Source organism: Corythoichthys intestinalis, chromosome 12 (assembly GCF_030265065.1).
Source record: "Corythoichthys intestinalis isolate RoL2023-P3 chromosome 12, ASM3026506v1, whole genome shotgun sequence".
Classification (NCBI taxonomy): Eukaryota; Metazoa; Chordata; class Actinopteri; order Syngnathiformes; family Syngnathidae; genus Corythoichthys; species Corythoichthys intestinalis.
Window position 1 is genome coordinate 21802959 of NC_080406.1, and position 14233 is coordinate 21817191.

Genomic DNA, 14233 nt, shown 5'->3' on the forward strand with positions numbered 1-14233 from the left:
GCATTAACGGGCAGTCATTTTTTTTTTAAATATCACTTTAAAATACTGTATAATACGCATTTAACGCATGCGCGGAATGACCCGCTCATGCATTGCTTCAAACAGATTACAATGAATCAGAGCTAAGAGGCAAAGAAAGGTGTCTTGTTTTGTTCTTAACAAAGGTATACCACACGCGACATGCTGGCAATTAGTTTCTTTATTAGCACGTTAAGCTTCAACATTAACGCAGCTTACGGCTCTCGGCAAGCCGTAACTCTAACTCACTCCTGCATCATGTGAGTAAACAACATTGGCGCCGCATACACTTCAGGGTGCCTCGGATAATTCTATATCATAATATTACAAAAGGCGAGTGGACACAGGCGTTTATTGGCATAAGCTTCGGCAACTCCTACACAACAAACATAAGTATCATTTCGTGAAAGCACAACAAAAATAATATCTCTCAAAAAATAATAATGTTCACAAAAAGAAAAGCGCTTCAATCTGTATTAATGAGGCCTAATTCTCACACAGTTAAACAAAAGTGCAAAGAGAACTGGCATTCCCAGTCAAAATAGCTATGCAAAATACACATAAAACTTACTCAGACTTTGGTCAAACTCTATTCAAACATTTCGTTTAGCTCAACAAATACACTGGATGGCAATATTTAGTCACAATATACGAACTATCAGAGGTTTCGTACGTTGTGAAGCCAACACTCAAATGAACGTAATGTACAACCCGGAAACTACGGCGTCAGTCGAGGGACAAAACACACTCAGTGGCTTGATTTCTAATTAATTTAAAACCCACCATTGACACCTTGTGGTGTATTTCAATCACTACCTTATGTAGTTAAAGACACTGAGGAAGAACGGCGACAGCCCATGTGCCAATGGCCAGCTACCAGTTTTTTGATTGAAAATTTTACAAATTTTATTAAAACGAAAACATTAAGAGGGGTTTTAATACAAAATTAGTATAACTTGTATATTTTACATTTATCATTAACATTTATCTTTTAAGAACTACAAGTCTTTCTATCCGTGTATCCCTTTAACAGAAAGAAAGTTAACAATGTTAATGCCATCTTGTGGATTTATTGTTGTATTAATAAACAAATACAGAACTTATGTACAATATGTTGAATGTATATATCCGTCTTGTGTCTTATCTTTCCATTCCAACAATGAATTACAGAAAAATATGGCATATTTTAGAGATGGTTTGAATTGCGATTAATTACGATAAATTCATTTTTAAGCTGTGATTAACCCGATTAAAATTTTTAATTGTTTGACAGGCCTAATTTCTAGTAGATTTACTCTGAAAACAAGGGGATTTAACTAGTTTTAGGGAGGTATGTTTTTGCAGTGTAGTTGCTCAAACACTGAGAATAGGAATCTTGGTTGTCCTTATCGTCTGAACAGTTTTAATATGTGAGTTTGTTATACTGTACTCCCATTTTGGTTGTTCATTATGTTGCATTTGTTAACTCATCAATGCCACAACTGGACCTTACCCAGGCCAAAGCAGGATTCTTCCTATGGTTAAAGCAGGACTCTCACATATAACGTAGTACACATCTCATGAACAATGAGATTTTTGTCTTTTTCTTTTAATGTGGGCCAAATCAATTATATTAAAAGTAAACTAAAGAAAATTGCTGCTGTAGTTTCATTCTTTTAATAAGCCATGTAACTTGCTATGATCCAGGGTTTTGAACAGCCGTGATACTGATGTGTGGCCCAATGGTACACATCTGATGTTGCTCACCATGTTCCGCAGTGTGCTCAGGGAGATTGTATGTCTGCTCAGACACATGAAAAATTTGAGGGAACATCGTTTGGATGTAAAATTAATTTTGCAGTGTTGGAATCGAACAACCAAAAGGATGAGATTTGAGTCCTATATTATGTACCGGTTTGTCTTAAAATTGCGCAAACATCTCCATTGCATATTTAGCGAAGCAGTGAAATATAAGTGCTGCTCTGTTCATTTTCTCCTGCAGCAAATCATATGCTGCATCCTCCCCTGCTGCATAGGGCTGCATATATTCAGTCGTTGTGAGTGTTAGTTGAGGGTTAGCACTGTCGCAAAGCTGCATGCTGTTTTTTTTTTTTTTTTTTTCTTCTTAAATTTAGATTGATTGATTTATGCCACAATTGCTATCTACCTCACACCTGAACTCACCTCCTTGCCTTGTATCACCCAATAGACACACTTGGGTGATGTCTCAATTACATGAAGTCCACCTTGATTCACATAAAATGGAAATATTCATTGGGTTTAAAGGGACGCGTCGGTGCCGATACTGTAAATCTGTACTCGTAAAAATGCTCCGATACTTTGTTCAACCCCAGTAAGTGATTATGCTGGACATGTTCCCGGCGTAACCCTCAACTTTCTCTCCTCCCCAGTGTTCTGTGACAAACCAGGGTATCAGCCCCTGCTCCACACTGACCAGTAGCACAGCGTCGCCCTGCACAGACAGCCCATGTTCCACACTCAACAGCACCACGAGCCGACCCCCTCTCAGCCGCGCCAGCCCTTGTGGGACCATCACCAGCCCGAGCTCAACGCTCGAGAGTAAAGATAGTGGAATCATAGGTAAGACGGGCTCCTTTGTATTCCTTTTGAAAATGTGTTTGAAAAAGAGAAAATATGTCAGACTTTTACACGGGACACAAAAGAAATGTCTCATTACTTTTTATTATGTCTCTTAGCAACAAGCAATAACAAAATACTTCCTAGTCAACGATTTTTCAACACGTATTGCAAATATGAAATTTGCAACATGCAGAAATAAATCTGAATGTCTTTTATTGCTTTAACAGTGTTAATATGCCAAAGGAGTTTGGTATACAGTGATCCGTCGCTACTTCACACTTCAAACTTCACGCCCTCAGTCCATCGTGGAATTTTTTTCCAATATAAACAAATAAATAAATATATAATAGAGCTGATCCGATCACGTAGTCTCTCACTCACATATATATGCATACGTTTTTTAAAATTATACTGTACTTTGGTGAAAAAAGTGAAAAAAAACATGTCTTTTATGCAGTATTGTTTTTGCCAGCCCTTTTAATTGTCATCGTAGTCTTTTAGGCGATAATACTTATTAGTTTGTCATATTTTGGTCATTTCAATATGTGTTTATCTTCAACTAGTTTTTGTTGACAAAATCACAGACTCGTCGCCTAGTTTTAGTAGACGTTTACCCAATATTTTCATCTGTAAAATTCCAAAATTTCATTCCAAAAATATAAATAAAGGTTTTCAAGTAAAACTATTTCGAATGAACATTGACAAACACACATTGTAGCATCTACAAGTATTTACAAATCTATCACCTGATAGCACACACTCAGGAGGAAAACAGTGCATTATTTTCAATTAATTATACCAACCTTGATGCCACGAACTGTATGTAAAAAAAGTCTGAGCATAGACTTCATAATGTATTGAAGGGACACAGGGGGCGGGGCCGATTCATAGGGGGCCTCTCTCCTTCAAAGCTGACCGAGTGGAAACACAAAGTGTTTTTTACGTTGAAAACTTGTGAATAAATGCTTAAATCCCCGAATTCTTTATCGATATCGGCGTAAAACAGTCTTGATTCTTGGTTAAAAGCAAAAAAAAAAGAAGAAACGGGCAGTTAGCATTTATTTTACGTAAATATGTCAAATGTGCTGCTAGTCCTTAACACACCGTGGCGCCGCCTTATCACCACAAAGAGCTTTTTATGTTGAAATTCTTGTGAATAAATGCTTAAATCCCTGAATTCTTTATAGGTATGGATGTAAAACAGTCTCGATTTTTGGTTAAAAGCAAAAAAAAAAAAAAAAAAAAAAAACGGGCAGTTAGCATTTATTTTACGTAAATACGTATGTCAAATGTGCTGGTAGTCTCTAAGCTACTGTGGCGCCGCCTTACACCACAAAGAGCTTTTTACGTTGAAATTCTTGTGAATAAATGCTTAAATCCCTGAATGCTTTATAGATATGGACGTAAAACAGTCTCGATTTTTGGTTAAAAGCAAAAAAACGAGCAGTTAGCATGTATTTTATGTTTTTTTTTTTTTGACGTTTCGAAATGCATGCATGATACGAAATATATAATAATTACCTTGAATCGTCGAACAAATCATTCTTGAGACAATCCGTCCTGTTTCTATGCGGTACAGCTTTTGTACTTTTTCAACCTAAATCCGGTGTTGGGTCGTTGAATGTGTTTGAGAAGAAATGAATTGTGGGACGGCCCCCTACGAAAAGGCGTGCCGCAGTGTCTGGGGAATCTGTCGTGTCAATATGGTCTGAGAATATAAAAGCACACTCGCCCTTAGCAATAGCCTAATGCTAACTCGAACGTGAATGCCATGCTAACACTACGAGTTACATTTAGTGTATGATGATCACTCAGCACATACCTTTAAAGGCTAAAGCAACGTTGCATATTCTGTCTTGCCAAGATAAGAAGACATAACTTACCGTGTTTCAAAACAACAATGAGTTGACTAGAGAGGACACTCGTGGGTGCGTTGGGGAGGCCCAGCACGTCACATGAGTAACACAACCAGACACTGCTATGATGCAGGCTAACACATAAAATGTCACACATTGTGAACATGTGAAGGAAACTATGGTGCAATTTCTTCTCGTTCTCGTCTCGTCAGACGAAAACTGGCATTCGTGTTGTTATGTTTTAGCCTCCCAAGACATGTTTTTAGCTCATTATAGTTATCGTTTTAGTCATCGGTGACGAAAACAACACTGCTTATATGCATCTCTTGCCCGGGCTAAATCTGAATAAATACATTGAACACACACAATTTATTTTTAGTTTTATTTTTTATTTTTTTATGGGGGCGCTACTTCTTGGTTTTTCACTTCGCAGCAGGTTATGGTCTCCATTAAACACGTAAAACAACGGATCACGGTCCTCCCTTTGTGGTTGTTTATATTGTGGCGTTTATTAAGAAAAGCAGTTGGACTCAATACAATTTAAGGGGACAGATAAGAACAAGAGGGAATGGTGATACAGAACCGTCATTTTTTTTTTTACAACAAGTGACCTCCTTTACTGAGGAGAAACCATGTGAGGAGGCAATACACCTACGAACTGATAGGACAAGATGAGTGAAAACAAATTTGAAATTTGCAAGGTTTGACTCTTCTTTTGATGCAGTGTACTGCATCCACAAAGATGCTAATTGTGTTTACCACTCTGAATTTACATCCGCTCACTCTTGTCCAGTTGCTCTGTTGGTGTTTCATTGATTTTGAAACTACATGTTGAATAATAAGATGAAATCACTAGCTTTTGCCACGTGAGCGGGATTCCTATTAACTTACCAATATTACCTACAGTATAATTCTTACTTATTGCAATTAAATATTGCCTCTTCTTTACTAAGCTAAGTGGACAATGCTCCGACAGAGCAAGCAAATCAAGCCCCAAGCCATACGACATAACACAACAGTTTGGATTTTCAGTAGTGCAGCGTCTACAGTCTTCAAAGAGCACAATTAGCATGAGTCTGTCATCCTGTCTCCCCAGAGCAATTCATAGCAGGCTGATAAATAATTTATGCAGGTTGCCATATAATACACACCAGTCGTGGCGACTGGCCGGGAGGAAAAATGCTGTCGGGTAACATTCATAGTTTGTGTGTATGGAGCGTCGTCGGTTTTTGTTCAAACTTGTGAGAGGATTTTTCTGACATTTCTGAACAATATCCCATCCGTCTCCATAATGAGAGCGGAACATGGGACAACAACACAAAGGTAGGTTGTATTCAGTAGTCAGATTCTTGATTCTTACGATTACCGGTTCTTACCCCTTTTGATGTTTTCCTCAGACTCTGAATTTCAAAAGCACATTAATCCGACTTTGCAACATTAAAGCTCTTTGGTGGAGTTACCAAGACTTTGAAATATAGTTTTATAAGTATAGTTTCTTATTGAGATAACTCAAATCGGAAATTTAGAATCAATCGCAACCAAATCGACACTCTGAAACTGTTGATGTAGTTTTGCGTTTGTTTAGTCCCATGGTCAACACTCTTATGAGGTCGTGTAACTACAGTTTGGATAGTGTAAAGGGCTGGCCCTAGAAGATTAAAGGATTTCTTCTCATGACCTGTCTGGACTGAACAATGCGGCACAAGCTATGGGAAGTTGCACTACATCCACTGTGCCCTTTTGTATAGATCAACTCTTCCAGGCACAGTTTTTTGGTGCTTAAAAATGTCATGAAATTGGTGGTCACGGAATGCACTACTGTACGTTTAATTAATTAAATTAGTTTTACTTTGTTTACATAAAACCGACATGTACTCTAGGCATGTGCCGGTATGAGATTCTGACAGTATGAAAACCTTAACAAAAAATATCACAGTATCGCAGTATTGCAATTTCATCTCTAAACTGTGCTACTTTGAGATACACTGCAAAAAATGCCACTTCTAAAACAAGAAAAGAATTATTTGAAATGAGATAAGATTTGCTTATAACAAGTAAGAAAATTCTGCCAATGGAACAAGCATTTTTTGTCTTGCTAAGAATTCTTAAAATAAGACATCCATTCAGGATGAACTAGTAAAATATAACTACTTTCAAGATCTCATTGAACTAGTAAAATATAAGTAGTTTCAAGATCTCATTCATTCTGAAGGGATGTCTTATTTTAAGAATTCTTACCAAGACAAAAATGATTTGTTCCATTTGCAAAATGTTCTTGTTATAAGCTAATCCTATCTCATTTCACATAATTTTTTTTACTCGTTTTAGACGTGGCATTTTTTTCCAATGTATCTAGGTTTTAAAAAAAAAAATAGTGCTGTCAAATTTATTGTGTTAACGGGCATTAATTAATTTTTTTTATTAATCACGTTAAAATATTTGACGCAATTAACGCATGCACGGAATGATCCGTTCATGTGTTGCCTCAAACAGTTTACAATGACGGCGTTTTAGCACATGCGAGTGGACACAGGCATTCATTGGACCGTGCCTTTTATTGGCTTAAGCTTTGGCAACTCTTTCGCAACAAATATAAGTATTGTGGCGAACGACATGGGGAAGAATGACAGGAGATCTTTTTCTTAACACGCTTAATTGAGCAATACGCAGAACATACTGTATACCATTTGCAGCAACCACTGACAGTCATGGTTGCCCAACTTCCCATCATGCATTTGGGTGGAACAGTTAAGTCGCTACAGTATCATTTAGTGAAAGCACAACAAAATTAATATTCCTATCTCTCAAAAAAATAATGTTCACAAAAAGAAAAGCGCTCTCTGCAAAGAGAACTGGCATTCCCAATCAAAATAGCGATGCAAAAAAAAAAATACACATAAAACTTACTCTGACTTTGCCTTGGCTAGATCTCTAATCAATTTAAAACTCGCCATTGACACCTGTATTTCAATCACTACCTTACGAAGTCAAAGACACTGTGGAAGAACGGCAGGGAGCCCATGTGACGTCCCGCTCGGCGACGTCAACAATGGCGGGATATTAGTTTATTTTTTGATTGAAAATTTTACAAATGTTATTAAAACGAAAACATTAAGAGGGGTTTTAAAATAAAATTACTATAACTTGTACTCAAATTTATCTTTTTTTTTAATCTAATTAATTTTTTGAATTAATCACGTTAAAATAATGATGCATTTAACGCACATGCCTCGCTCATACAGATTAAAATGACAGCACAGTGTCATGTCTACATGTTACTTGTGTTTTTTGGTGTTTTGTCGCCGTCTGCTGGCACTTGGGTGCGACTGATTTCATGGGTTTCAGCACCATGAGCATTGTGTAATTATGGACATCAACAATGGCGAACTACTAGTTTATTTTTTGATTGAAAATTTTACAAATGTTATCAAAACGAAAACATTAAGAGGGGTTTTAATATAAAATTACCATAACTTGTACTCAAATTTATCTTTTAAGAACTACAAGTCTTTCTATCCGTGAATCCATTGAACAGAAAGAATGTTAATAATGTTAATGCCGTCTTATGGATTTATTGTTAAAATAAACAAATACAATACTTATGTGCTGTATGTGGAATGTTTATGTCCGTCTTGTGTCTTATCTTTCCATTCCAACAATAATTTACATATAGAATTGTGATTAATTCCGATTAATTCATTTTTAAGCTGTGATTAACTCGAGTAAACATTTTAATCGTTTGACAGCCCTAAAGGAAAACCAAAACAAAAAAAAACGTTTTTCCATAGAACAGGATTTTATTTTTCAAAAAACATTTGCAAATTCGAACAATAAGTTTAAAGTTAAAATAAGTAAAAAGAACAACATATTCTAAATAAAATTAAAATAAATGCAGTCCTTTAGGCGAGCGTAAACCCACAGCCACATCTTAACATTATTATCCTCAGAACAGAAATATTTGAATTATTTTCCATAAAAAGCACAAGTGCATTATGCGTATCATGTTTATATTATACACACACTCTTTTTCTCAACACAGACAGTTGCCAGATGAAAAAAACACGTTTTACCACCGCTAGACACACTAAACACGCTGGAGTTAACGCTCGTAGCTGGTGGGAAACGTTCATGACAGTGTTAACTAACCTTTAATTTTATATAAATGCAAAATCATATTGGAGGTACTGTCTTCTCAGCAGCCAACCTCCGCAAACATGTTTTATATGTCGGTTGGCGCTCCTCCTCAAAGCTGTGGCCGTCTGTAACGTTTCTGTTGCCAAAATATTTCCGTACCAGCGATTTTGTTTTCTTCGATGGGGGGAAAAATTTCAGGAGCTTCACCTCCTTCAGCCATCGTGTAGCACAGCTCACTCAATGACACTGAGCAACAACCAGTGGGTGAGGGTTGGGCCATGCAACTGTAAGCAAGGGATTTCTTCCTCAATTTACGGTACATAAAAAATAGCTAATACCTTAGGGATGGTATGACAGAAATTATTTGCAGTTTTGAAACCGTGACATTTTCATACCACGGTATAGCTTGAAACTGGTTATCGGCACATGCCTAATGTTAACATACAATTTTCCCCTACATCTGCCTGATCACAGCCACCATCACCAGTTCCTCTGAGAATGACGACCGCAGCGGCTCCAGCCTAGAGTGGAGCAAGGATGGCAGCCTGAGAGGCAACAGTCGCCATGGCCTGGCACAGACCATGCGGGCTGACACCTGCTCTCCTGTGGCAGAGGAAGACTCCATCGTCGCCTCCGCCACGTCGGTCGACAACACGGCCAGGACAGACCAGCAGCTGCAGCAACACGGCAATGTGTCGCTGACGGCGGCTGTCGGACCCCCGCAGCCGTCATGCCACATGTCTGAGGGACCAAATCAGTACTCACAACAGACATCCTCTCTTCTAATGATGCCCAGGCCCAACTCTGTGGCAGGTAACTTATTTTTCTATTCAGTAACATTTTCTCCAAATGGTTGAGTTTGGTTCAGTTTCGTGCTGCAACGATTATTCAATTAACTCGAGTATTCGATTAGAAAACAAATATTCAAATTAAATTTTGCTGCTTCGAGTATTCGTTTAATTAAAGTGGCGTTGTAATGGTTTGTTTTGAAAGTGTTCGCATTTAGTTTTATTGATTTGGGTGGACACACTTCCCTCTAGTCTGCCTCATTTCATATGGCTGAATCCAGCGGCTCCCTGTTTAGACCAACAAAAGTGAAGTTTTTTTTTTTAAGTTAGTTTTTTTAATGCATTTGTAGTTTAGTTTAAATGTATATTTCGCCGTTTTTTATGGGAAAATTAAGTATTTGTTAAGAACATTGTTTAAAAAAAAAAAAAAAAAAACCTTTGCTATGTAAGTTAGCCAATTGTTCTTTTGTTGTACATATATCCCCATTTATTTATTTCTTTTTTTTTATACCGTTTGAGGCTCAGCTCAGGTATTTCAGTTTTTTTATATTCCTTATCCGATTATTCGTTTATTCGAACTAACTAGTTCATCGATTAATCGACTACTAAAATAATCGATAGCTGCAGCCCTAGTTCAGTTTGCTATGGTATTGCTGAGATCGCTAAAGCTTTATCTGGTTTTACAGTACAGAAATGTTATTATCGTTAACAAAAAAAATAATCAAATGACAAAATTTAATTGAAAAACATTTTTGCAACTGAAGTAAAAACTAAATATAAAAAATATGGGTGCAACAATTAATTGATTAATCGACAATTAATTGATTGGCAAATTAATGGACAACTATTTTAATAACCATTTAGGACCTTCTTCACCTTACACCTTAAACTCCAAATTATCGAAATCATAACATACCGTAATTTCCCGAATATAAGGCGCACCTGTGTATAATACGCACCCCAAATTTACTTGTAAAATCTAGGGGAAATTATTGTACCCGTTTATAACGTGCACCCTAATTTTAGCACCAATAAATAGAAGAATACAAGAAAACAGAGCTCGTGTACAGATACAGAAATGTCATTTTACTGACTGGTGAAACACAGCACCAGCATAGCACATTGGTAGTTCAAAACATTACCATAAACTGACAATATGTACGGTAATAATATGATTTGACAACTTCTCCAACTTACCAGAATCTAGGAGAAAACAAAACAAATGTGACTTTTCTTTTAAAGGCTGCTGTATAGCTTGCTTGTTTCATCATGATGAATAAATGTTTCTTCCATGGATTGATACGGTAAAATGAAAGTGAGAACGTAAGCCGGAAATCCGTGAGAGCTCATCGCTGTCAACACGACAGTAACAATAGGAACTATTGTTATTTGGGTTTGAGTTTCCCAAGGGACAGATATAGTTTATGGACACAGGAAGTCTGTGTGCTTACGTTTGTTATGGTCCGAGTTGCGGAGCTGTAGTAAACGTTGACTCAAATGAGTTCAAGAAACTAAATTCTGTTCTTTATGAAGAGTGAAAAAAGCAGAATATAACACAGACCGTCATTCGGCTGATTAGAGTGAAGTATTCCCGAAACAAAATAGTGACGTCACGTACCGTAATGGTCGGCAACGGGTCGCTGCATACGCTTCTCCAACACAACGTGGCAGTGTCAATAAAAAAAAAAAAAACAGTTTATATATATATATATATATATATATATATATATATATATATATATATATATATTTCTGTCTCCATCCATGTACCCGTTTATAATCCGCACCATGATTTTACAAGTTTATTTGGGGGGGGAAAAAAGTGTGCGTTATATTCGGGAAATTACGGTATATACATTTTCTCAGTTGTAAATATGATCAGATTTCTTCAACATATTTTTCTTAAGTCAAAGTAGCACATGAACAAAAATCTGCTTTTACTTTGGAAAACAACAATTCCCATTTTTACTGTCTAAACTAGCTTCTTAATAAGGCTGCAACAACGAATCGATTAAATCGATTAATAAATTATTTGCCAACAAATTTGATAATCGATAAAGTTGAAGGAGATAGTTATCCATTTTGTCCTCATTGCTACTTACAAAATGCCGAAAACAACTTCAAGGTAAATTGTTAAGCAGTGTTGTTTTTGGCAGCCCTTTTCATTTTCATCTTAGTCTTAGTCTTTTGGACGACAATACTTATTAGTCGTAGTCATATTTTAGTCATCTCAAAATCTGTTGCTCTAATTTTTCGTCGACGTAAATTCGAGACTAATTTCGTGTAGTTTTAGTCGCTGTGTAATAAAAATGTTTTTGTCTGTAAAATGGAAAAAACAAATCATTATACCAACCAGGATGCCACGAACTGTATGTAAAAAAAAATTTCTCTGAGAGTTTAAGAGGACGCTCGCCGTTAGCAATAGCTTGATGCTAACGCGAACGTGAATGCTATGCTAACGCTCCGAGTTACATTTAGTGTGTGATGATCACTCAGCACAGAGAGTTAAAGATGACACTCGCCGTTAGCAATACCCTGATGCTAACACGAACGTGAATGCTATGCTAACGCTACGAGTTACATTTAACGTGTGATGATCACTTAGCACAGACCTTTAAAGGCTAAAGCAACATTGCATATTCTCTCTTTTTGCCGAGAAAAGAAGACTCATCTTGGCATGTATCTCAAAACAGGCAATGGGAAGACTGGCGAGGACACTAGCGGGTGAATAGGGGGGGCACAGAACGTCGCATGAATGACACAATCAGACACACATTGTGAACATGTGACAAAAACTACGGGGCATTTTCGTCTCATTCTCGTCAAACGAAAACTGGCATTAGTGTCGTTATGTTTTAGGCTCCCAATAAATGTTTTTAGCACGCTATCGTCATGAAAAAAATTGTTTGTCGACGAAATATTTTCAGTATAATCGTCGTTGATGAAAACAACTCTGTTGTGAAGGTAATTGATAAAAGTTACGTATATCCGATTAGTTGTTTAATTAATATTCCGATTAATGGATTGTGAAAAAAATTGTGAGTTGCAGCCCTAACAAGAAAGAAGGGATGAATAACTGAAACTGCATTGTGTTCTCAAAACTAACATTTTAGTATGTTATTTTCATGTCACGAATTACAGAATTCAAAATGACTGGATACATTTCCTAAAAATGTTACTTTTGAATTACGAAAGTTAATTCTAATACAAATTTGACTAAAACAAATAATTTGAAGAAAAATGGAAACTGATTAAAAACGAGCAAATCTTTGATAAAAACTATTTAAAATTAAATGAAAATGATAAAAATTAAACTAGTGCTGCAACGATTAATCGATTACCTCGAGTAATCCGAGAAAAAAAAGAAAAAAAAAAAAGCTCACATCAAATTTTCCTGTTTCGAGAACTCCATTAATTAGAGTGGCGTTGTAATGATTAGTTTTGAAAGTGTTTGAATGTAGTTTTGGGTCAATATTCTGCCTTCTTGTGGCAACACTGAATATTACATAACTCATTTAACAGGGCTGAATCCAGCTGCTTCCTGTTAAGACCAACATAGGGTTATTTAAGTATATAAGTTTTTGTTTGAGCTAATATGTTTTTTTATTGCATTCATAATTTAGATTACAGGAATATTGAGCCGTTTTTTGTGGGAATATGTGTTTGAATCATTTGTTGAGAGCATTGTTAACCCTTAAAGACTTGCAACATGAAGCAATTATCAGAGAATCTCAAAATTTGAAAAATAAAGTCCTAATGAAACCTTTTTTTCAAATTTGTAAAAAGAAATGAATATGTGTAATAAGCGCTCTAATATCTATAGCTAAATCCTGTTTTCTTTTTTTTTTCTCATGGAACCTTTTCAAAAAGAAATGAAATTTAGGTGCATCAAATGTTATACATTTGGCAATAAAGGGTTTAAAAAACATTTTTTTTGTTTTTTTATAGCATTCAAGCTAGCGGACTATGCATGTCAGCCAATTGTTCTTTTGTTGTATTTAGAGCCTCATTTATTTATTTATTCATTTTTTGTTTTTTTTTTTAATACAATTTGAGGCTAAGCTCAGGTAGTTTAATTTATTTTTACAGGAAAGTGCAATTAAGCATAGTTTGAAGAAACACTCTGGAATTTTATTTTGAAAGTGCAATCTTAGCAAAGCTTTGGTTTACATCCCTAAAATTTATTCTGCAGCGCATTAAATGTTCCTAATCTGATTCCTCGATTATTCGGACTAACTACGGTAGTTGATAGATTAATCGTCTACTAAAATAATCGATAGCTGCCGCCTTAAATTAAAACTAACCCGTAATGAAAATTAAATGAAAACAAAACTATAATGACGAATTCAAGGCGACTATAAATTTGGTGTATAGGCAGGATGGCAATAACTGTCTGCTACAGTGAGATAATAGCTAGTTGACAGCGTGTTACTTGCCAGTAAATTTAACGAATAAAACATGGCTGTTGTAAATACATCGCTGTCATAATCTCTGGGATTACAAACCTTTAAAGTTATGCACCCTCCCGTTTATGTTGGATTGTAAACAAAACATTGCCTTGATTTACAAACGTTTCGAGTTGCAAACAGGTTACGGAGTGAACTCTACGTTCCTGTTCCATTTCTGTGCAGGTGCACGATTTTTTAAAAAATGCCGAAGTATTCAAGTCTTAGACGTACTAATGTTGATATTCTTTTGAAAAGGCATTGAATTTTATTTCTTAAATTCCTTTTAAATTAGACTACATAGCTTGAAATTGTGTCTGAGAAATGTTCTGCCATTTTAAGAATTGTTGAAGACCTGCTTTTTGTGAGGTTTTCCGTGTAAATTGCCCCGGAATCGACATTAAATTCTGTT

General features: G+C 36.1%; 1 protein-coding gene across 3 annotated transcripts in view; it reads left to right on the forward strand.

Annotated features, from left to right (window-relative positions):
* Positions 1-14233, forward strand: part of tanc1b (tetratricopeptide repeat, ankyrin repeat and coiled-coil containing 1b) — a 242488-nt gene that overhangs the window by 119921 nt on the left and 108334 nt on the right. For all 3 annotated transcript variants that reach the window (XM_057852771.1, XM_057852772.1, XM_057852773.1), the window contains 2 exons: positions 2409-2598; positions 9063-9401. In XM_057852771.1, the coding sequence (XP_057708754.1) occupies positions 2409-2598; positions 9063-9401 (529 nt within the window). The remainder of the gene's footprint in view (positions 1-2408; positions 2599-9062; positions 9402-14233) is intronic.